At 31.1% G+C, this 27,288-nt stretch overlaps 1 protein-coding gene across 1 annotated transcript in view; it reads right to left on the bottom strand.

Annotated features, from left to right (window-relative positions):
- LOC111031058 overlaps positions 1 to 27,288 on the bottom strand; it is a 92,684-nt gene that overhangs the window by 24,352 nt on the left and 41,044 nt on the right. The window contains exons 4-11 of the mRNA XM_022310844.1: positions 22,655 to 23,056; positions 19,886 to 20,194; positions 10,096 to 10,216; positions 8,639 to 8,833; positions 7,597 to 7,713; positions 5,054 to 5,136; positions 4,295 to 4,433; positions 3,314 to 3,469 (exon numbers count right to left, since the gene is read on the bottom strand). Of these exons, the coding sequence (XP_022166536.1) occupies positions 3,314 to 3,469; positions 4,295 to 4,433; positions 5,054 to 5,136; positions 7,597 to 7,713; positions 8,639 to 8,833; positions 10,096 to 10,216; positions 19,886 to 20,194; positions 22,655 to 23,056 (1,522 nt within the window). The remainder of the gene's footprint in view (positions 1 to 3,313; positions 3,470 to 4,294; positions 4,434 to 5,053; positions 5,137 to 7,596; positions 7,714 to 8,638; positions 8,834 to 10,095; positions 10,217 to 19,885; positions 20,195 to 22,654; positions 23,057 to 27,288) is intronic.

The raw sequence follows: 27,288 nt of genomic DNA, 5'->3' as shown, positions 1-27,288 counted from the left end.
ATTTTTATTTTTTTATTACATTGTTTTTATCTGATTACTGGTTTATCGTTGTTTTGATGATATCGCCGTAATACAACACACATATAGTACCTACATACCTATTTGAACAAAACATTGCGGGCATACACAAACATCTCGATAGTCGTGTTCAATACCTTTCGAGAGAGTAGCTTTTGATTGATAAGTACGTTTAGGATATTAGAAAACAGCATTCAATTTAGACCCGAAGAATTCGATTAGACGTTTGCAATTTACGTGTTTACGCCGTAGGTAGGTACTTAATGCCAGTTAATGTTGAAATGTAACGTTCGTAATATGTGTTTGTGGCGTAATTATATTGTTTTGCAGGCTTAGGAATTGGACGGAAATCGACGGAGGTTGATTATTGCCCACTCAATATATAAAAACAGACGGCCAGAGGACACGACGGCTGGAATTAAACCTGCAGAACGGAGTAGTGGCGCTCGCTCGACGAGACATTTTCAGCTTGAAATCCATTAAATAAATGGACAAACAGTTTGTTTTTATGACAATAGGAATGATTTAAATATTGTCGAGAGGGAATATTTTCACTACGATAATTAAACAAAGTGAACAGTTTTATTTTACAAAAACCGTGTAATATAAATAATTGAGGAGGTTTTCAAGGATAGAAAGATGGTAACTCTTTCAATACTTTCTCTGTGTAATAAAATAACTCAAAACGTTTATAATCAATATAATAAACAATAATAATTTAATAAATAAATAAAAATAAAAAATATATTACTCTTATCATAACATATTTTCGTACTCATGTCTCATATTGTATACACCGGCAGTTATTCTGACAATAAAAAAAACGAATTACCCACTAATAATAGTATAATAAGTAAATATTATACATTTATACCTAGGTAATGCTCGTTTATTTACTATCATAGAATATGTGTTTTTGGGCTGGATATAACTTTTTTTTCCAACCGATTATTGAGAGGCCAATATTTGTTTGTTGCCAAAGAAACGCAAATCAACAATAAAAGCAAAAATATTAATTTAGTTATTCCTAATTACAAAATACATCATATAATATGACACTAATTACTTGATACTAGTCCACTGCACTATCTACTCGTACATAGATAAAAACTACACTATTCCTCAATTTTCATTTTTCCCTGCAGAGAATTTATACCTAGTAACATGCTACTTATAATATAGGTATTACACGCGAACGACATTCATTTTATTATAATATTTCGTTAGCGACACGATAGTCGTCGCCACCAAGCCAATGGCGTTTACACTCCATTTGTACCGATTCAGAGGGTCGGACGAAGGAAAGGACATGCGTGAAAATGGCCTAACATTCTGTTCGTACGACATTAATTAAAGTAGGAAAACTATTCCGGAACGGAATCTCAATGCAACGAATTGTTGTATATCTTACAGTTTCCATAATATTATTTGTACAACACGGCAGCCGTACCTACCTATAATTAATTTCTAAACGTTTCAATTCGTCTTGGTGCATTTTGCCGGATTAATGGTTTGTGTACACTGGTACTGTAAGTAAATAGTATGCCTTTACTGAAAACCGAGTGAGATATAATTATCGTTATTACCTACGGATTTCGCGACATAATATTTGTCATATTTACGAGACTAAAATTACTATGCACACGTTTTCCAATCACCTGATATGGTACTGAATATCGTAAACCTAAAAATAATTAATCAAACGACTTTCATCGTGAATGTGGTTGGTATGTAATTTCAGCAGTTGAACTTAGATAATTAATTATCTATAACATATTGTAAGTGATTTAGTAATCTTAAGAAGCGCAAAACACAAAAAAAGTATTCTTCAAATTATTATTAAATTCTAAATCATTGCAGTAAGAACTATCAAAAACAAATTTGTCAAAATTCTGCAATCTAAAAGAATATATTTAATCAAAGGAGGAGATATATTAATAACCACATAACGTCACTGGGCTGGGCTCAGCATAATCGCCTATCTAAAGCTTATTGCTCGATGTATACACAATGATTTACCAACCTAAAAACTTTTATTTGATGTTTGATTTATGTAGAAATTGATATTTATTTTCTGCTAAAGACGATAGGAGTATGAGCATTTTAATATTAAAAATACTAAAGAGATATTTTCGTTACGTACATCATATTATTGTAGTTATATAACAGCGTGGCGCGTCGATTTATTTTGATACACATTTTAAATATTAAAAAAAAATAACCTTTAACACTTTAGAACATTTATCGTTTCACAATGTGGTACGAAAATTAGAAAATATATTCTTTAAATTTACTTAAATTATTGTGTAAACCAAACATAGGATAGACAATTACCGTGAGCCCTGACGAATGACTTCTCGGGTATTTTTTTCAATTCCACATTGAATAATGTGACACGTGAGTAGAAACGTTAAGCCTATTATTCTTAGAATTGAACATTTTGTTTCAAGTTAAAATAGTTTATGTCTTGTGCTCCTATTCGGAAACAAATATTAACAGTGGCGTAGTGAGGGAAGTGTTTTGGATGTTGTTAACAACACTGGTTGTATTTATATAAACAATATATGTAGGTACTATTTATGATTCTGATTTATACAAAATTTGCTCTCGTATACTACCATTTGGTTCTATTTCATTATTGATATTATGAAGATGTACGATTACAATGGGCACTGCATGTCTTTAAACGTGTTATTTAATTATAAAATTAAACAGCCCCCTTCAAACACTTCTGGCTGAACACCTGAATGTTAGGTAAATGTTCATTATTATTTTATGATTTTTTTTTCATATATTTTGTACAAATTGCAATAAACTAAGTATTAGGAGTTTATATTAAACATAACGTTAACATTTTTAACACTATTCTTTCGTAATCTTATTTTAACAATGTAACTTATACCTCACCTTTTAAAATTTAAATACTATCGTTCATCGGTATTCATTAAAAACTATACTGGACTCTTTTAATGACCAAAATGGAAATCGGAATATAAAAAAAAAATTAAATTTTGAAAACCTAAGCTTGAACCAAAACTGTAATATTATTGTTTCAAGGCCCGCAATATAATACGCCTGCAGTAGTAATATGTGGCAGTATCCTGACAAATCTGCAGAACGTTCGTACCTATAATACATTTTAGCAGCCTTATATATTATATTACAACCTTACCTAACACACGTTGGAAAACAATCACGTGACCAGTGTCATATAGGTATAGCAATAACAACGCATTAAACTCTCAATGCCTACTAATATATTATTCATTGTTATAGTAAATGTTTTGTTACTCACGTCCTCTGAGCTTCATTTTCCTGACGTTGATTACTTCCCGGTGTCCGATGCAAAACGTGTTAGGATTGTTGTTGTCGTTCGGGAACTGCGTGCACTCCCGGTGTTCGTGGTACGCTTCGAATATGTCAAAAAAGAAACCGCAGCTCCGAATAGTCTCTGTGGTTTGAAAATCGGCATGTTATTGTAGAAGTGACCAATATTTTTGTGTAGCGTTCAAAAGTCCATCCCAGCCCAATGCGGAAACGTGAAAATATTAAATATTATTTAACCGATTTTTTCGAGGATCGCAAAATGGATTTTACCATATCGCTTTTTTTTTTAAATTATTTATTTTCAATCGAAAGTATTATTTATTATGTATAGTCGATTACTATCCGTTCCTAGAGTACCTATCTACTCATCTACTTATTATAAATATTTGAGATAAACCTCTAAATGTCTTATAGTTGGTAATTTGTTATAATATAGTAAATATTATTATTAACCTTGTTATTTATTAGTCAAAATAAACGTGACTCGATAAATCTATTTTCATTTTAACATTCTGAATATTAAATATTTTATTTTTAAAATATTGAACTGGGTAATTGTTTCTTATTTATAAACTTATATCATCAATATTTTGTATTGTATCATTATTCTTCATATCTAAAATTTGAATTCTTATAATATACTTTATTCGGCTCTTTGTACATTTGAGCACCTAACCTACTATATAAAATTAAAACTGGCTCAATGTTTTATTTATTTTACCTTAATATATAAAAAGTTAAGAACTTATAGTTTGTTTTATTAGAAAAATACGAAGACAAAACTCCTGTTAAATATTTTTAGGCTCATAGCACACGGGGTTGAAGTAGACACCGAAAAATACATTTTTTAAACCAGAAAATCTACAGAGACAGAAAGTGTTCCGAGTTCAAAGAAATGCCTACGGGAGGTATATGTTATTTTTAGAATTTGGTATATACATTTGTTTACCTTTACAAAGCGACTGACAAGGCTTCAATTTGCGGTTGCCACAGCCTTTGGACGCGAGAAGCGCACAAAAGTACAGTGCCGTCAGCTCGTAGCAGCGGACGTTTACCACAGACTCCAGCGCTATCAGCTCCCTGGGATCCTTTTTATACCATAAAAGCAAGTTTAGTTGATTAGTGCACGTTCGTTTTGACAGCAAAGTACAATCCAATCGTAATTCGAATCGAAAGAGAACATTATATTTGAACCCGCGGTGTCGGTCTTCAGAATATGTTTTTATTATTATTGTCGTTATCATAATTGACAACGGGAATGATACCAAATCAGAATCAGGAAGTCAGGATCCCAATCGAAACGATGACAACTCTGATATATCTGTCATAAAGAAAACTTTGGAGTCCAACACATCATGTCACAAGCTAATGTACGAGAGCCAACTATGATGTTGTATGTAATTCGTTATTCACTGGACAGTGAACGAAATTGATTAAATAAAACAGTCAACACGCATGTACCTAATGGCTAATACATATTGAAAATTGTATGAAAATATTCATTAAATTTGATTCAAAGCTGTCAGTAGTTTCTCAATATAATAAATGGTCACGCCGTCATTTTGTCTCTTTGCTCGCACACGCACGGATACACACGCACGCACACACACACACACACACACACACACACACACACACACACACACACTATTCGAATATGTTCTCTTTCGAGTCTTATCTGATGGCAATAATTTGTAATAATAATTACGTATTCTGGCTTGTAAGGTATAGTGTACAGGTACTGTGGTAAGGTGGACGTGACGTTTTGACAAAAAGACGGTAGGCAAGTGCCTGTGCAGTAAAATTGTGCATTAGTGACAAAAATAAAATACAACGTGTGTGTGATCAATTAATTATTCTACGTAAAATACATTTAAATTGCTATTAAATAATTATGAAGTTGTAAAATAATAATAATATTGTAAAACCATGCACAGCGTATTTTTAAACCAAATTTTTTTACCGATTGGTGTTTAACTCGTAAATATTTACTTTTATTTTTTGACAAGAGGAATACAACTTAGTCTTCATCTGTTTGAGTTATTGATATATATTTTTTTTTACGAACAAATAGGTAAATATTTGTTTCATGAATATCATAATAAAAAAAAGAAACACATTAATTATTTTATAATAACATAATATATAATATATATTATTTCTAGCTCGGTAGAATAAAAAAAAAATCACTAAATGAAAAATAACTAGTTATTTTGCACCGAAAACGTTATTAAAAATCTCTGGAGGGGTAAACATTAAAACGTTATTAATAATATCAAAGAAAAGTAACCCGCCGCCCAACTTCAATATAATTAACTAATTTTTAACTCGTTAAATGTACTTGCAGCCTTGGAACAAGTACCTGCTGAATAAAAGTATTAACCGACCAGGTTAATTTTTTTTATAATTTGGCGCGTAACGTTGAAGTGTATCTTAATTATTATAATTTTTTAATATTCAAGTGGTTTGTCTGCGAAAATGATATGACTACAATATTGTTAAAAGGGCTGATACGCTGCACACGGACAATATCATAATTATTATGGCCACGATTGTCCTTGCGTTTAAATGTATTATGTGAATGAACAGCTACAGCAATATTATGGTGTAATATAACTATTGTTCTATAATTAATTGAAGTGAGACAAAAGTGAAGTTTGGATTTTTCGGAATCGTGTAAGTACGTCCGTATTACAATATCGTTTTATGAATAACCATTTATAGTTATTACTAGCATACGGGACCTGCTCATGAAATCCGTTTACATAAAAATAAGTAACGTATAGGCTCAGTAGCGCGGCAGAGGGTAACTGAGAGGCCTCTGAGTTTTCTAAAAGGGTGATGGGTGGGCAAGTAGGCCAACAGCCAATGGGCGATGATAATATACTTTAGAATTAGGTAAGTATAGTCGTAACTGTTTTACTATTTTAGTAATAAATACGTGACACGTGGTTTCAAATATTTCAGTTAAGGTCGCTTTTATCGAATTATTAGTGCTGCGGAGTGTAAATTAGCCTCTGAAAATGTCCAATTTCGTCACCCCAGGTATGTTTTATAGTATTATAATAATATGATACACGTACATTTTAATTAGGTATCATAATATACCAGACCATAGAGTGAAAACCCTAAAGTTCTAATGCTATTATTGTCATTATTATTACGGAGTAATTTCAACGGCACGTGTGCATATTATTTTTACCGGCACGTGATAATTGTTCGTAATGCATTTGCATGAAATGTACGAAAAAAAAATCCCTTCCAGTGCACGAAATCGTCGTTAAAATAGAACAGAAAATAATAATAATAATAATAATAATAATAATATACGAAGTTACAATAATTTATAATAACAACATTTTATGTTTATACGTACATATTATATTATACATTTATACAATCTTATTTATTCAATGCCGAAACGAGCTGCTACTGGCGATGGCGTTACGGAATTTATCGAAAACTATAATCTTTTGTGTTCGACATTTGCCCTCTCGTGACCTCGCGAAACTAAAATATATTATATTATTGTCCAATCCTTTATTATTATGCGAAATTAATTGCGCCGAGAGAATATTATTATTATCATTGTTGTCGCGACGACGTTTTACGATGCGTTAATAAATCCAATTATTGTTCAACGCGGACGTTACCTTACGGTTTTCGAAAAACGTATTTTTCCTCTCGATTGTGCTTACACTCATATAATAATAATATTATTGTACACAGACGCACTTCGCCCAGCGCTGTATCTTCGATTTTATAATATTACCTACACACCGCACTATTGTAGGACCCGGTCGGTGGTTTTCAATCGATCGGCGTCCTAAATCCCTAAAGGTATTATACGACTCTGCAGCGTATATCATATTATTATTATTATTATTATTATTATTATTATTATAATGAAAACGGAAATTTCGATACACCATTGCCGCCGTGCCACCACATGCCCACGGCTGCGTGTATAATGATATTAGGTATGTTTGTATATATATATATTATGATAGCGTAGACGATATTATACGAATCTGAAAAATCCAAACCAAACTCGCAAACGTTTATTATTATAAATACGTATACATTATACATTATTTTCAATTACAAAATTGCATGCACATTCAAGTGAATATAAAATATCTCGTTATTGTACTGTATACACAACTACATTATATTATATACTGTGTTTATATATTATATTATTATACAGTGTGCGTCTGCAATGCGCGAGTCGGGTATAGTTTAAATTACTTTTGGGGTAGTCGACGATGGGATACATGGGATTGAAAACTGCAACGTCGTACATATCTTCAACCGCCGGTGGATTCGGCAGAATGATCGGAACGTTATTTTTTTTCGGAGTCGTGGCTGAAAATAAATAACACTCGAAATAAAAACAATTATCGTTGACGTCATCCCCCCCCCTCCAAATATAATATAATAGATCTTATATCCACACGTGGAAACCTCGGCAACACGAAGTTTCCAAATTATATTTACACATACCGCATGTGCGGGTATACTGGGCATGGGTATCAAAGTACCTATATAATAGTAGGTATATACCAGTGACATTAAACGGCAGTCTTGATTTGATATATCTATATACCTCTCGGCATCGAAAACCTCTTGACGGTGGATTTTTAAAAATCGATCAGATTTTGTCGGTGATTCAGTGGCGACGTGAACTTTTTTTTACTATCCAGCAAATACCTCAAATAAGCGCCCACACAAAAAATTGTTCACCCTTAATAACACTTTACTTTTTACACATTTTAAACGCAGGTCGTAAGTGACCATGCGAGTAAAATGTACAAAGTACAAACCAGTCTAGCCGTTTGGGTCCCGGAGACTGGAGTCATTGGGATACCCACCGCCGCTTTTGCACGAGGCGCAGCCTCATAAAATGGCTATTCAGGCCGCCACTGTTTGTTGTTATAATTAATAAGGAGTCTCACGCCACGGTGTTAAAGTGCTACATATAATACCAAGATATGGTAACGAGTTCTGACGTTCAGTGTTGAGCTAGGGCAACAGAAACGACTCGTGTCGTCTTTATAATAATATAGCGATTCGCTCCGTCGTGGAAAATAATTTCGCGGAAATGGAATTTAGTGGAAAACGCGGAATGCGGGTGTCTCGATGGGGAGGAGCTTTCCATATGCAGTGTGGTAACAGTCGCACTTTACACTGAGTGGTACACAATATACTTGACCGCGGTAACCGGTAGGTATACAATATATACACGTGACTGTAGGTATATGTAAATATAACATTTCGTGCAATGTTTCACCCGTCATGTTTGACGACGGATCGGCGGTGGAGACGTGCACCGACGAAAGGTCGTCGTCGACGGAAACGGTCTTCAACGGCGAACCACTGCCGTTGGCGTAGTCGGCGCCGGAGGAGGCGGCGTTTGAGTTCCGCACGATCGTCGACGCCGTTTTGCTTACGGACACTTGACCACCGCCACTGCCCGGCAAACCCACTGTGGAAACAAGAAAATTGTCAGCACTTACGTTGGTGTGATGTGTTATATAAGTTGCGGGCAAAAGCCGGAACCGACAACACTCCGAGTGTGCCCACTATTGAGTAACGCCGACACGTAGTCGTCTCGTAGATATTCCGGCTTTTGCCGAGGCAAGACCATTGCATATTATTATAGTTGTGTGTCCGACATCAATAACAACATGTTGAGTAGCACCAGCCGTAAACTTGATTGATATTCTAGTCAGGATTTTTTTTTTGCACATTCCATGTAAACGGTTTCAAAAACGATAATAATACAAAACATTATAATATTGATTTCATTTAAACACCTAACTATGGGTGTTTTGGAAATGTACTGATGACTTATAGTAAAAATAAAAGTACCTAGGTACTAGAATGGCACCCAAAGTACTCATGATAATAATATTATGGGGGGAAAAAACTGTACTTATAAGAACAAGTCGTAAGGATAAACGACTTGAGAGTGTATACTTGAAGTGTTAAGAGGCAGTGGATGTATCTAGTTATTTTACTCGTATTAAAATGCACGGGGTAAACTATTGCCTACTGGCACAGTGATATGCAATGGGAGATTTATAAGCATTTTTGGAGGGGCTGGGGGTCCTGAAAAACAATATGTATTCCAAACGTATTTTTTATTATAAATATGTTTTTACAGTATCTTTTTTAAATACATACGTATATCAGTGTCTGTGGATCCGTAACTCCCCCACTGGTGACATAATACATTTTTATTCTACCATAGCACCATATCATAATTTATTTTCTTATCCTGGGTCTTCAAGGGCCTGACCTTCTGTACCTCCAGTTAATTGTTGCTATCGTGGAGGTGGGCGATGTAAAGAAAGTCGAATAAGATAAACGCATCTGATGGCTTTTATGTCTAATAATTTATAAATACTTATACTTAAGAACTATCTGCGCTAATCGGCGTCAGACGTCAAAAAAAAAAAAATTTAAAAGTGTTTAATGATTTAAATGCTTAACCAAAAAACTGGTATTTTGAAATACAAGTGTGTCCTCAGCATTTCTACCACATCTTAAAATAAAAATAAGTCAATAGGGTTCTGCTATGACGTCAGTGTATTTTTTTCAGAATTTCGCTATCCTACTATTGATGTACTAAAATACTCTGTACATTTTAAGGATGGGATGAATTAAAAAGAAAAGTTCAAACAACCATTACAATCGGTTCAAAGTAATAAACAATATAATATTATTATGTGTTTTTTTGATTACCTCGTACAAAAAATATCAAAAGAACTGTTATGAATATCAGGATGGCGACGTTGTACACCACTTGCCGCCTCTGCAGCCGAATAAATACTTCAGTGACGTCAATGGCTTCGGTTCCCAACACCTGTGAAATTATACAGCACACATATTATAATAATATTATCATAACAAATTATTATTCTTATTCGTATTTTTATCATCGATTGATTGACATGATATAAAAATTATTGATCCAAGTTAGCATTAAATGTATGAATAAGAATTATTCGTAAACAAATACAGACGATAATTGTTTGTTGTATTTATTGTTGTTAGCATTGTGTGTACTGATATTCAATCTCAGTCCTTAGCATAAGTGGAAACAATAAATTTCATCTTCTATAATTTTCTGGCAGCGGTGTTTATATAATAATATCGTAGGTACAATATGCATTGCAGAACCTTAGCACGATAAACATCTGCGTTATTTCCCTCGCGTTGACTGACGCGTTAAAATTGAACCTTAAGACGGTTGTTTCATTGTTTTCTCACTTGACCTCTATAATACTCTATCACGATTATGTTATAATAAAACGATGATAACGCATTGTTGTGTCTTAAAAATGCTACAAAATGGACGAAACTGCGAAGGTGGTAAGGACCCATTGGTCGTTATCGACGTACGGCAGTGGATTTCAATAATTTAATTTTATAACAATATTATAATAATTTATAATATTATATTTAAATCACCATAAAGCCTCGATTTTGTGTTGCCGTTGCGCGTACAGTATTCCTACTAATTTATGGTAGGTATGAGTATTATGACGTACAATATTATTTTCGTACTTCGTGGTAAATAAATATCAAATTACGCATAGTTATTATATTGCAACTATATTATAAAGAATTAATAAATATGTCACATTTCGGAATAGTCCAAAATATTGTATTATAGTATTACACCTGTGGATTCGTGATTATATAATATTATTAAAATGTACTTAAGCTATAAGTGAGCAAACCAACGAGATTAAAATTATTTTATATATTACGGGCTATTTTAAAAAATGCGTTTCGTTTTATTTAAAAAAAAAATCACGTAAATTCCTACCTAGTAAAGGTTCGTCATTTGCGCATAATTTTATAACGACCAGAAAAAAAATATACATATAACTTGGAGTTTTTTTCAAAGAAATGTAATCAAAATGCCGGCTTAGCGAGCGTTTCGGATATAAATCCACGAGATTGTATTACTTTGGCTCCAATGAATAACCTGAATTACGAATATCTGAATTTTTAATATTATTTGTGATTTTAATACCCGATTTATGTCATTATTCATTAATAATAATAATAATATTAAACTAAACTACGACCTTTAGCATTTACTACGCGTCTTTAATATATTAATATATAGTAACCTAGTGGGGATTATAATTTTAAGAAACTTTAACGATTATTTGTAATGATTAACAAAGATGAATACACTAAATATTTTATGTAAAAATTATACTTCTCTTGTATTATTATTTGGAGTGTATTATAATATACACTCAAGGACATTTTTTTCAAACTAGAGACACTCATTTTCACAGAATTTTATAATATCTACAGAAATTTGAATAGTTTCTTATAATTACTATGTTTCTATAAAAACAAAAAGAATATATTTCTAACATTTATGTTTCAAGTTATTTTCCAAACTGAAATGTGGTAAAAATTCATAGTATATTAATAATAATATATTCATATTATAATAATTAGAGCTCGGATTTTTATACAATTGTCTATTCTTTCCTGTTCACATTTTTGTATTTTCGTCAGTGGTCTTTACAAATCCGATTAGTTCGAAACTTATGGAAATTTTGTTTTTTTATCGATAAACTTATTGTATAATTATGGATATTTTGACGAAATTCAAAGTGTATAACATTTTGAAGCAAATATTTTTAAAAAAAAGCAAAAAAGTTGATAATATACAAAATATTTTATCGTGAAGTTAAAAATTCAAAAATACCTGTTTAAGGCACTAAATAGTAATTGAAATAAAGATTAGTTCATTAATTAGATACCCAATTATAAGTTGTTTTAAATCATGTTAATACCTCATAAATTTATAAACTATTAATATATTGATTATCAAATAAAAATTGTGCATTTTTTACCATATTATAAATAACTAAACACTTTTTTTTGGTGTATGTGTTACATATTTTCACGGTTTTGATTGCATATTTTGAAACTTTTTATTGTATACGCCAAAACCGCGCTAAAATTATAATAATTATATTTTTTATTCTTTTTAATTTTTTTATATTTAACTTTAGCCCGGCGACTAAGTCCATTAGCTCTTGTAGGGTTTATGAACTGTGGTAGGGATAAGGTTGGTAAACGGTAGGTTGTTTTTACGATTTTTACGGTTGTTCAGGTAGGTAGCAAACATGTATATGTGTGACAATGTTTTTTAACTACTATGAACCCGGGCGGTCACCCATCCGATAGCTAGTAGCTGTGGCCGTTACATATACTTCCAGTCGCCTTTCGCGACTGGTAGCAGTGAACGCGCCACGCCAAGCCACAATAATATTAAATTATATCGAACCGCGTGACTCAAACGTACAATAATATCATAAATCCGACTCACCCGCAGCATAAAGCTCATAAAATATATATAACAATATTATTATTGTAATTTGTACTATAAATGTTTAGACATACAATCACAGAGCAATAAAATAATTTAAACTCTATTGTATAGTGTGTGTGTCAACGTACACACAATGATGTGGCGTTAGACGTTTCGTGCAAACTGCGATGGAGAAACGTAAGTAATTAAAACGTTTACCACGAGCGAGTGTATTCAGAGTTGGAATACGTTTTAAAACAACACTTTTCGAATTATCATTAGTGCTGTTGTATATTTAGCACTTTAACATTATTGTTACGATGCACAATATTTTAATCGTATTTGATTAGTTATAACTTATAATATTTTGGTCGATGGATTTGGCTTCTCAAAATGAAAAATGAACAAATCTGGTTTGAATTTTAACATAACTATACGAGCTTGGTTTATTTTTTTTTATGTATAATTGATATCGCGAAAAACGTTTTGGAAAATAATTATACATTTCTTGCGATGCATTTGGTATAGCACTATAAATTAATAATTAGCTGATAACTATGAGTACAATAATTCATAAACAATATTGAATACTATAATTTTTTCGCATTAGTGTATTTTAGACTATAGTATACATACATTTTGTATGAAAGGGGGGAGGGTGGGGTCCTAACCATTAGTGGGAAAGAAACAAACATAACCTATGTCAAAAATAAACAGGCATTTTAAAGAAGGTACCTATAATTATCATGCCATGAACAAAAATTGTATCAATATATATATTAATTTTAGGTGAGATTCAACCACAAAGATCTAGTTACACCTATATATCTAATCAGCTATATATTATAATAATAATTTATGATATTTGCTGTTACGAGTGCAACTATTGCGGTTTACTAAATCATGGTGTGGATTTAGCTCTTTTATGCAATGAAAAATGAAAAATAACGACGTAAACATGTTTATGCCAAACAAAAGAAAAGTAATTAAAAAATAGTTTTAGTTTTAGTATTGAAAACACTTAGGTATTATGCAATTTATATATTCCGGAGATAACCCATGGTTGGAGTTTTGTAATATTCTAAATAATAAATTCAGGTACATTCTAAAAATAATTCTAAATTGTTTACAATTAATATTTAAAAAATATCAATGAAGTTGTCTCCTAAAAATGTCCTCTACTCATTTCTACCTATATACATGTTTCTTATTAGATTTATCATTCTAAAACCACTTTTGAATGCCGGCTGTTTTGTTTGTTTCGAGTTGACAATGAACCGCTGAAAACAGTATATAACAACGTCCTCTCCACAAGACGTGATGATGAGATCCTCAAGTGTTTTGTGCATAATGCTACTTTACCTACGGTATAGATTATAGTTGTAAGTGCTGTACGTATATCAAATTTGTAGAATATTACCACTATCCATGTATTAAAATAGAATAAGTACATTTTTTTTATGAATATTAACAAAAGTAGTATGTGTTATTTCTAAAAAATAAAAAATAAAATTTCGTAAAATGTCTTTAAAAAAAGGCCATATGGGTCCCCCGTATTGGGGGATCTGATCCCCTCATCCCCTTTTGGATATACCCTAGCCATAATCTGTTACACTTTATAGTAGTATAGTATTTATGGCCACGAATCGCCGAAATACTTCTAAAGTTTGGTGTAACAGAACAACATTATAATTATTATGAGGACCAATGATCAATATAAGTATGGAATTTTCTACAGATCGTCTGAAAACCATATGTGGGCTTTGCTGTAATACAGTTTGTACAACACGACGTGGTCAACGTCATACATAAATAAATCATAAGTAACATAATATTATGATAATATGTTAAGTACTATTAACTATGAAGTCGGTAGAGAATAATAATAACAATCAGAGTATTATAGAACGCTACTCCGCCCCGGCGGTGATAGGTATTTGTACCATAAAACTTTGCCTTAGGTACCTATGCACCTGACCCACCTAATCGATCCATCGAAAAGCTCATACATAGAATCAGCCGGATAATATAATTTCTGATGATTTCTGCATAAAGCTCATTACTAATTAGTAATTTTGGATCTTCAGAAAATAATAATAGCGATAATACTTGACGCGAGTGCGTCGTACGACCACTTGTTGAGCACAATAACCATAATAATGTAGCCAGCAGTCAGCGCGTCACTGAAATGTACATTGTCTACGGCTGTCATCAAATGGATCATTGAGTCTAATTGATAATAATTAATTGACCAACTTTATCTATACAATTGTGCTATACTTGAATATTATCATTAGGTTCTTGCATTATCTAACCTTTCATTGTGTACACTCATCGGTTTTTTCGGGAAGTAGATCGGGAAAGGGGAAGCTCAATTATTACCAAATCGTAATGTATTTATCCATCAGTATGCTCCTGGACATAATATTATACTATAATATTCAGCAATGGACTTAGCTGTGTGACACCGTTCCAAATGTCAAATATTATTAGGTTACGATATTAGATTGTGTTTAAGACATTGACGCGACAGAAACACTATCTGTCAAATAATTTAGAAGTCGAATAGAATAAGAAATTAATTTTTATGTATTTTCCGTCCCATCTGAAACTCTGAACATTTCTCTAACAAAGAGTAATTGACATTGAAAAATGTCCATAAACAGGCGTTAATAGTAAAATGTCTATAATAATATATGTACGTACAACTGGTGTCTTAAAAGTGCAGTCATCGTGCAGTTTAAAATTTCGTTTTAAAAATTGTACACAATGCTAGGGTTTCTATCCTACCAAAATCATCAGCATTACACAACATTTCAACAATAATACTGATATAAGAAGGAAAATATTGGTTTTTCGAAAAAAGCATAAGACGTAATTTAAAATTCTTACGCATGTACAAAATATACATGTACCGGTTATATACATAAAACATTTTAAATGGTGCGTAATTTACAGCTACTCATGTCCACAATCAAAATAAAAATAAATAAATAAAAATAAGACATGTTATATATAGAGAGTAAGCATCAATATACCAGGTAATACAATTCTCTCATTATTACAAACGAGTCTCATTAGAGTTGTCATTTTTAACGTGCAACTAAGTGCACAGGATCAGCTAGTATGTAACATATTACAATAATATGAATTGTTAACATTTCGTTCATGTCCATATTCAATGTCCAAGTTTCAAATCAGTTCTCTAGGCCCAAGGTTATGGTTTATTCCGACATGTTTTGGTAAAACATGTTTCGAGTAAATTGATCTCATAACGTTATCTGTTATGCTTCCTCCACACTCTCGCGAGCTCGCCTCGTGCCGCGTGTCCTTTGACTCGTGACCAAAATACCGACACCGAACGGAGCGCGTACGAGGCGAGGCGAGGCGAGACAAGACGACACGAGTGAACCGACTACACTCTCGTGCTCGCGCTGCCTCGCTTCGCCTCGGCGAGAGTGTGGAGCTAGCATTAGAAAATACAGAATATGCCATGAATATTGTTTTGAGTGTCACCAATTCAAAAACAATGTGCAATACGTGTTTCACAGAGTTTTTTCGATATTTATTATAACTTTATTTTAATTTAATTTTTAGGGTGTTATCAATTATGTTTAAAAATGGTATAGTTGAAAAGTGTTAAACTATTATTAATTATAATTATTGTTTGTGGTGTTTTGATATTTCAGATGATCATATAAATGCATTTTGGTAATAATAATTACAAAATTAAAGTTTCTATTTTTAATTTCTATTAAGTGTTTTTAATAACACTTTTTATTTTAGTTAGATTATTTAAATAGATTCCCTAACGTTATTATTCATACAAAATGTACCATAATATATTAAAAATCTCCTATCATTATTATCTGGTACCAATATTTGAGCATTCCAAACTAAGTATAATCTGAACTAGATCGATTTTAATAATAGTTAGTAACAGAACATACAATAATGTCAATGAATTAAATAAATTTTTACATTGGTAAATAAAGATTATGTTAAGTTAATAATTTGCTTTTCGAATCAATTTAATCAAACATCAGTTAACCCAAAAAAGTTGAGAATTATGATATAATGCATGTTGTATTTTCATTTTTTACTTAACTATGCATGAAAATATATTATATCTCAAATTGTTCGATATCAATATAATATAAACGACGATTTTTTTTTTCAAATTCACCACAGTACCACACAGTTGTGTATAAGCTTATACGTAACACACGTACACTGCAGTTTGAACTCTTTTTAAATATCCATTAAAACTAATCAAACAATGATTTAAAACAAATTGGTTTAAAACCTTTTATTACTGTTATAAAATTTCTTGTAAAATGGCGATATTGTTTGCATCGAGCCCGAGCAAACTTTTTCGGAATAATAACAAAATCTTCTGTATAATATACAATACACATATTATATTATAATATGTCACCGTCTGTGCTGTGTTTATTTAATGCATGACACACATTCTAAACCAATCTTCACGTTTATTATAATACTATCTAACTGTATTATTACATCCGGGAAAAAAAAGAATAATAAACGAACAGAATGATATTTTTAAAAGGAGACTTTTTTGTCCTCGTTGGCAACTAAATTTAATAATAATAATAGCTATGTGTGTTGTTTTTTTTGTGTGACCACGAACCAAAGGCAACTAAAAATAAATGATAAATAATCATTTTCGAATTTTAAAGACCAAATGCCAGTGTGTGCCACCATATAGGGGTTGAATTCCGGCATAAAAAGTATCGCCACGATCACTGGGCATTATAAATTCGAGAAAAAAAAAATCATACAAAAATGTTTGTTGCTTACTATAATTTGAAAAAAAAATGTATTTATATTTTGAAATTATGGTATACATAATAATTAAAAACATTAACCTGCAAAATGTATACTGGAGTAAAAATATACTTTATCAGAGCTTTCCACGTCATGTGTATAAAATATTTTGTAATATTTATCTATCCTCTAAAACTCGACGGTTGACTTTTCCCTAGTATTGAACGATTTATGATCATAATATTAACTATGTAAGCGAAAATAATTATTTTGTCACTAGACTTCGTTTAAACATGACGTATGCTCAATAATTTAATATACATTAATATTAATTATCTCGGAACACTGACCTGTCGGTCCTTTGCGACCGTGGTACCCTAAAATCACAAACCGTCCTGTTAGTTATAAATTTATAATTATCGTGGTAATAATGTAATAATTTCCAAATTATATTATATTATGTTTTAAAATAGGTACGTATTATCTTTTATAATAATGACTTATCAATACACTGTAAACGTCCAATTTTTTTTTTATCTATATTATTGATAAATAGTTATGTTTCATCAGAATAATATAATTTTTATTTAATTTAAATTAGTATATTATTATAACATTCGTGAATGGTGAATTGTTTGTTTTTCTCAGAGTATTCGATCATAAATATTTGAAACCGGAACAGGTACAACAAAATCATAATAAGAACCTTTTTTTTTATATTTTATAGCTAGGTACATTCGATATTGATATTTTTATAAAAATGCTTTAACAAACTAGGCCCACTCAGAATCGAAGGCAGAGCAGCTTACTGGATGACGTTGGACCCTCGTTACGCTAACGTTCAGATTTTATGCGGAAGGAGGATGCAATTTCCCATAACCAGTGGCGTCACAAGTTTATTTCTGACAGGGTTTATACAATGTACATCAATTTATTATAAATCCATTAATAATAAGATTGGGCACAAAAATATGTATGGTTTTCAAATAAAAAATATTTATAGGTTGCCTGAAATGCAAAGAGACCCGAAAGTTGAAACGTCAATTGTATGTATTTCATGCATATATACCTTTGACAAATTACAGTTTACCATTGAAGTTTTATATAAAAACTAATACAAATGTGAATATAACATCAAATTTTTACTCCGTATCAACTTATTCAATTAATTTCTATCCTAAAGACGATTTAAAAACTAAAAATTATGGCAAATGTAAAATGGTCAAAACTATAAGTATGTAATTATTTAGTAAAAAAAATCTTAGGATATTGTGATGGTAAGATTATAAACGATTTGTTTTATAAAAAACTTTAAAATATTTGATTGTACACTTTTCTTATGCCTTAATTGTTGTTTGGCTGTCATACATTAATCATACTAATTTGTGGCATGATTAAAAATAATTTAAATTTATGGTTAACATAATATCATTCTCATAAAATTATCGCTTATCGGTAAGTAACCATTTCAATATTTTATTGTATAATTTATGGTATCACTTTTCTATAAATACTCTTTCTGATCACAATAGTGCATCAGAGTTTAATTAAACCAGAGGAACAGTTTGTTCAGATTAGATATCAGACACGGAGCACTGATTTGGAGTCGAAGTTTAAACAGACAACTTTTTGAACTTCATAGTAATAATTTTTTCAAAGGACTGTGCTAATTACATATCGTCTAAACATATTTTTTTTAACAAAAACGATTAAACCTGGTCTATGATTTTTATTTTATAATCAATAAAACAATGAATAATAATAGTTTTAATTTAATTTCATAGAAAACTTTGGTTCAAAGGATACATTAATATATTGTTGTGCATTATTGAAACCAAACATTGATTAATTATTGATAGTTTATAAAATATTTTATACCTAAATGCATGCTGATAATACTATTAATGGTTTGATAAATACATATTATACGTTATTATTATAATATAATCATACACGATTATTTTTCTAAGTATTTAATATTCACTGTAAATAAGTATAATTAATCCGTTCATCACATCGCCCCCAATAATACTCATTTTAATGAGCCGGCTGAGTCAGGGGTATTTTAAATTGTTTTTCCAAACTACAAGGATAAGAACAATTATGAATTTATGAATATTTTTACGAACAACAAAAAAACAATACTTAATTTTGTTACATATTACTTTCAAAATCTCCAATTAATCGTCCTACAGCTTTTCTCTCTCCGAAACTTAAGGTAAGTAAATTCGCTATAAAATTCTGCTGCAGATTGTTCATGTTTGTTTACTAACACACATAAATTCGCACGACATAGACGGAGATATATACGATAATTTAATAAAAAAAAAAACAACACACAATTCGGAGCGATCTCAGTGACGACATTAATGTTCTACAAATAATAATTGTTACCCGGTGTTGTAGAGAGCTGGGTGAGTTTTCGTTGAACTCGACGACTGCCTGCAGGCTGGCTGGCGTCGAATGGCTCTTGGTGAGCTCGGCCGTGCTGCTCGAGCTGATCGGGCCGCTGTTTGCCGGTGAAAATCTGGCCCGACCATTCCACTGATCGCACACGACGTACCGATCGAGTATGAAACGTTTCTTGTTTGACCGGGACGGTATCATTTTGGCGTGCGACGATAGCAGCGGCGTTTCCATGCTCTTGGTCGAGTAGCCAGGCGAAGAGTTGACGCTGTACGAGTCGCTCCAATGACCGCTGTCCTGTGAACGTTATTGAAATAAAATATTATTGAATTGACGTGATAATTATTGCCGATGTGTTGTCAGATTATGGAATCAGTGGAAATCGGATGCCTGTCACCTAACCGCAATGCGTTCGAGGGGACTCGCGGTCATCCCAAAAGTTTTGATGAGAGTACTTAGGCCTTAGTCCTTACCTTACCTTTAAAAATCTATGATTATATCTTATCCTTCTAACAACATGCTAGCACTCATAAGTTGTATAAATAATAAACATTATATAGTTTATTTCATATTGAAAAATATTTGCTTAAAAATCAATCAAGTACACAAAAGTTTGCAAAATTTCGAACTTTAATTTCGCTCCCCTATGTATGAAAACTATCTAATACGATTAAGCAATACTAATGGTCTTAAAGCCGAAATGATTCCTAAATTGTTTTGTGTTAATGGGACATTGTTAACGTGTAGTTTATGAGTCATACCCAATATGAATATTAATATACATCACTATTAAGATTATTGTATTACAGCATAGGTAATGTTTGATAATATGGTGTTACGTCTACAATCATTAAGTTATAGATGAACATAGTGAGCTGCTTTGGAATATGCATGCAAAATAATTTGGAAATATCATAAATCGGACCCCCCCCCTCAAAAAAAAAAAACCATAATCTTTGTCAGGTAGTCAAACAACATGTCATCGTACCGTAAGAACAGTCAGCCTCGAATCTTATACAAATTTTAGGAATCTATACTACACCTAATCACTTTTTTACATGTTACACACAGACAGAGGTCACATCGACTCCATCTGTATGGATCTGTATAGTATGGCTGTATACAGTTAATTATCCTAACAGTGCCAGAAACACATCGTTTGTGCATAAACTTACTGAGCTCCAAGCAACTTCCCACCAGTACAATAGGTATATATATTTTGATCTTAAAAAGTTTTAAATTGATTTGGACTATTTTAAAAGTATATTTGTTTTAACTCTACAATAGTAGTCTATTTCGTAATCTATTAATACCTATATAAAATATATCTTTCCTCCTGTCATAATGTGATTTGTATAAATCGATGCTGTTGATTGCTCGGATACGGAACTATCTCCTATGTAATATGGTCATATTATTATCATGGGTAATATCGTTTTTATTACGTATATTACATAATATCTGTATAATGCGTATACCCATACAGTATGAACATATAATATCTCGTCGTATAATATAAAAATGACAAAATCATTTCGTCCATAAGCTAGAACGACTACACTTTATTCTGTTTATATTTGTAACTAACACACCGCTCAATAATATATAGATAAACATTATTTTAGTAGCTACGGTCTAAGTATTTCTAGAGTATCGTATCTGAAAACTAAATCATTAAACAATTTGATTTTAGATATAAGTTAATTTGTCAAAAATAATGTTATAAGTAAAAGAAATAAAAATGATAATTTTAAATTAAAACATTAGGATTTTACTGAAAACTATTCTAACCACTAAGTATAAATTGCTTAAGATTATCAGCTTATCCTTGCAAATTTTAATTAACTTAGGAAGTTTTTGGCCTGCTATGTTTTTTGAAGATAACCAAGTTTAATTCTACAAATGTTTAAAAATATTTTCATTGCCATTTCTCCAAAGATATATTTAATAGTTATATAAATGAACTCATATTACTTCTAAAGTATCTCTAGTAGTTATTTCATGATTTTCAAAAGCATTTTATGGTATTATGTTACGTATGTATTAAATTATATTTCCTGCAGCAAAAAAAGAGATAATTGATTAAAATAAAAATTGGAATAAAGGAAGATTTAAAATTTATTTTTTACCCCAATAGTATTTTTGCAGGTTATTCATATAGTTTAAAATCTTTTCTTTGAACTACTATGTCGTAGCTACGGTACCTAAACATCTGCGATTTTGGATGTAATATGCTTTGTTTAATGTGAGTATGAGAAAATAAATGAGGAATTTAGCATTAAAGAAATAATAGGTAGGTACGTAAAACAAATTTAGATATCTTTTTTCCCCGATTTTAAACCACTACTCGAGATTATCGCGTTAGGATTACTTATTTTAGGGCCTGGATAAACATATTTTGCCGCTGAATCAAAAAAAATAATAATATCGTTATGATCATCCGATTGTAAACAATATAATATATTATAAACTTATAGCAATAAACTTAACCTATCTATGACTAACAATCCGTTAAAGGTTTATTTTTTTTATCGAACAGTTGTTTATTGAAATGTGATGGTACGAGATATGGATTTCCCAAGAACAGCCGACATTCTGGACAATATGCACAAGCACAATACACGAGTCTAATGCCCAAATAATGCCCAAAGGATATGGTGGTATGTACTATTTACACGTAGTCGATCCAACGGCACAGACAATAACTATTACTACATAATGTCAATCGAAATACCGTTTGCTCTCTTATCGCCTCACCTGTCGATTGGGTGACATAGTCATGGCGGGCGTCATCATCTCGTAACTCTCGCGACTGCCACCGTCCAGTGGCTCTGAAATGCATTTGATGGGTGGCGGTACTTTGAATCTTCTTGCGCGCAGTTGCGGTGGCTGCTGCGGTTGCTGCGGTTGTTGTGGTTGTTGCGGTTGCTGCGGTTGCAGAGGCTGTTGTTGGACCACGACCACGTCTTTGGGATGGTCATCGATGAACCCTCTGATGGTCTGCCGGTCGGCCGGTGGATCGCCCGCACAGCCATTGGTCGCTCGCGGCGGCGGTGGCAACTTGTATTGGGCTGGGCGAGGACTTATCACTGGCGGTCCAGGGTTTCGCCTTGCCGGAATCGAAGGCACCGTGGTCGATGGAGTGGCCGGGTACAACGCCTGAAAAAAAAGTATGACGTTTACAAGGACGCATTCCGGCAAAGTTAAAGCGAAACTTTAATCAGTGTGTGCCCGATAAAGGGTAAGAGAAAAGAAATTATGGAAACGAAGTATTTTCGTAATTTACTCTCACATTATAAAACCATTGTGTTTTTAACTTTCTACTGTGGTGCGGCTATCGTTTAATTTCAATATAATTACAATCTTCATTTAATTATGGTTTCGATCCCTTTCGTATTTATATTTTCCAGTAGTTGTGACGAGATTCGGTTTCCTATGAAACATATCTTGACGTATTTTGAACGAACTGCTTTTTTTTTTTCATGATCAAAAATCAAACTTATAAGTCATTAAAAAAGTTTTTGAGAAATTACGAAAAACGATACAGTAAGTTTTGAAGATATTTATATGGAATTAATGATATTTTTAATTTATTATACTGTGTTAACACTAAATCGAACACATACACTGACGATTTCGAGTCCGCCAATATTGAAAGAAAAATCTGTTATTTTAGTTTCATAAATCCACGGTATAGCCGTATAGGTAACCACTACAATAGTTAACCATTATATTAGTGGACTGTTCAAATGAGGTGTGTAGAAATAAAAGTAAATATTTAAAGGCATAAATTGGAATGTTGACAGTTATAATTGTCACACACGGACTTGGCGCATTAGTGTGCCGGATGACAAAAGCCAAATCACCGAAGTATTAATTTAAAATCACACTTTAAGATGTTATCAATTTTCAATTACGATATTGCAATCAATATAGAGAACTTTAATCAATTTAACTCTTATTTGATAGCATTGAAAAATACTTTGGAATTATTTCCGTTTTCTTTCGGTCCAGTAGAACGCATATACCGGCAATCAGCGCAGTGGCGCCATTTTGGGTGTCGCAGGGTATTGGCGGCCCTATTTTTTCCCGTACCATAATAATTGGCCTGCCTCAATTTCATGTTGGCGCCAATGCCGAAGTGTGTCTTTAATTTATGGTACTAATCATTTTTAATTAAGGTGCTATTATTAAATGTTAGAATTAGGCTTATAGATTACATAACAGCTTATTGAATATGTAATATTTCAATTTTCATTGTTATCGCTGTGGCCTGATGGTAGAAAAATGTGGCCGGGTAAAAAAATTTGGCAGCCCTATTTTAAAACTGAAATGGCGCCCCTGAATCAGCGTTATATGTGCATACTATAGTATACTTAACCTTTTTTTCTGGAATTTATAATATATATTTATATATTATACATATACATATATGGCAATATACACTTATACTTATACTTCCCATTAAGTCAGATTTAAGTACCAATAGCTTTTATTTCTTAATTTTTTTCCCATCAATTATTATTAAACAAAACCGTTTTAGAAACTACAAATAAATTATTAAGTATATATTATACTGTCTATACACCCATATATATTGAAGACGCGTTCGGTACATTACAAGATGCTCACTTACAATCGAACTGTTGCATTAAAAATATTGTAAGATAGTGTATTATGCAATGTGCTTACAATTTATGTGCGAAACGCCGTTCACTTTATTTATTCGAGTTTCAATTTAAATTTTTTTCTTTATAAAATAATTATTCTTTTATTAGTAAGTCGCTACATTTACTGCGGAATCAGTCAATACGAAGCGACGATACGATATTTATGAACCACGTGTTCGAGTTATTTTTTTAAAGTTCAAATGTAATATTTTAATGCACCTTTGCAGTTTGAATGGCGTTTTCATTTTGTTCAATAAATATTCTCTGGAAGTAAGTACTTACCGCATTCACAATTTATCTTGTTTTCAATAAATTGTATAACACAACTACACAAGTGACAACGGACTATTTTCGGTGAATAGTGTAAATATTATAATATTGTTGTCTCAGCAGTCAACACGTTAAATGCTTTCGATTTCCACTAAAATACATGTAGTGCTCGATTAAATTATTATTCGGTATTATTAAAATAAATTTAAACCATAGGTAGGTGTATCCAACAACTTTTACTAATATTGTTTAAAAAAAAAAAAAGAAGAAGATTAAGAAACATATTATTTGCATTGGCTTATAAAGTTATAAAGAAATTATACACAAAATATATATTTTTGTTATTTAAAGTAGAAAAAAATGTAATATAATAAAGTACCTCCGTACTGTTTGAACAATAAGGTGAAAATACAATACACAGTACGCTGTGAACACATAAAAGAACTTTTGGCGTTTTTCCAACTCATATTTTCTGAATGAAAAAAAATACGATATAGTCTCTTAATTTTAATATAAATTTAGAACTTTTTGATTTTAAATTCTAAACAACTTTTTAAGAAAATTACTTGACACCGAGATAAAATTCTTGATTTATACATTTAATCAAAAAATATAGTAAAACTATAGCTTAATTTTTCAAAAAGTAAACATAAACAACCTAGATAAACAGCGTAATCGTCAAATTGTGATTTTAAATTTTAAAAAAAAATATTGTATTAAAATATATTTTATCGGTAGGTACATAATATCATAAATTAATTTAGAATCATGTTTTTTATTTATCTAAATAATTTTAATATATTGATTTGTTTTTTGATTTTACAAGTATTGGCAAGCTAATATTAATTAAATGCCTTTTTTGATAAATTTCTTCATATTTTTCATAGCTACATTATTTTAAAATTTTGCAATTGATAGATGACTTAAAAATGTATTCAATACCAACGTTTTGTTCTTTAAAAATATTATTGATTATTATTAAAAGAATGGTAAAAATATATATATATTGTAATATAATCAATATTCAGTATTAACTATTGAGTATTTATATATAAATATATAATTAAATATGCGGCAGTCCAAAATTCTAAATTATACACATTTATTATGCATTACATTGTCTTAAAATACGCTTGTCGTTCGTCACTCAAATATACTTATATATAGTTATTCACATATTATACAGTATTTATGGAATATTACGTTTACCTATATGGCGCATATAATTAGTACGAAAATCCAACTGAATTTAATATTTCTTTATTTTATAGGCAAAGTGGACTGCTGCTCGATGTGTACATTGGCAGATATTAAGCAACTGCAAATTTTTGATCGGAAATATAAGTACTCAAATTATATATTTTTGGAATATTTATAATTACTTAACAAACCTCGGTTAGCGCGTTAACTACAGCTTTATTAGGTACATATAATGCTTAGTTTTAGACAAAATATAAAAACTGTTAACAATTTTTTTTTCTAGTTCAATTTTTAACTTTTTAAACGTTGTTTGTCCATTTTAATTTAATGAAATTATTTTTCAAATTTTAAACAAAGAATAGAACAATATTTTGAATTAAAAATATAATGACACCATTTTAAAGGTAAAAAACTAAAAAATGATTAACCATTCATTCAATTTATGAAAACTAAAAACTCAAATTTTTCAAATTGTGACATGCCAATTTACCCATAGGTATTAATTTGTAAAATTAAATAATATCGAAGTGACCATAGTTTACGAGGTAATATCAAAAATGTTATGGGTATAACTCGTACGAGGACACATGCAGTACCTACTTGAAATGTTGTAATACAAACAGAAAAAGTAAAGAGTAATTTCGCACTCTTTTTTTGTTGAGTTATTATAGTTCTATAGTATACAATCTATAGTCTATACAATTACTTTATAAAAATACGTCGGTAAGCAATTCTTGTCAACGGTTATATCGTTGGTACTTTTTAAAAGTATTCAAGTATTTAAATACATATACAGATATAGATGCTTATTTTGAAAAGTATTTAGAAGTAATTATTATAGATACGTCAAAAATCAACTAAGCTGATTTTATTTAGCATTTTCACTTGTTTTTCATTTATAGGTATTACTGAAAATGTTTAAACTGTATAATTTTTAGTGATTAAGAATTATTCATTTTTTTTTTTTTTATTAAGGTATTCGAATATTGTAGGTTGGGTATAAAATGAGTCACATAAAAAAAATATTGTTGTATAGGTATTCACATTTTTTTACGTTATTAAATTGAAAATAGAAAATATATAAATTAAAAAGAATAAGTATTTAAAATACATATTTGAGTAGGTATTTAAAAAGTATTTGAATACTTTTACTCAAATACTTTATATAGTTGCCGTCAATACGTACTAAATTAACGGAAAAGTTGTGTCTCTTTTAAGTTGCTAATTTAATCAAACTGCTGTTTGTTTTAA

The sequence above is a fragment of the Myzus persicae genome, unplaced genomic scaffold (assembly GCF_001856785.1).
Source record: "Myzus persicae strain clone G006 unplaced genomic scaffold, MPER_G0061.0, whole genome shotgun sequence".
Classification (NCBI taxonomy): Eukaryota; Metazoa; Arthropoda; class Insecta; order Hemiptera; family Aphididae; genus Myzus; species Myzus persicae.
This window is presented reverse-complemented; position numbering and strand designations above follow the sequence as displayed.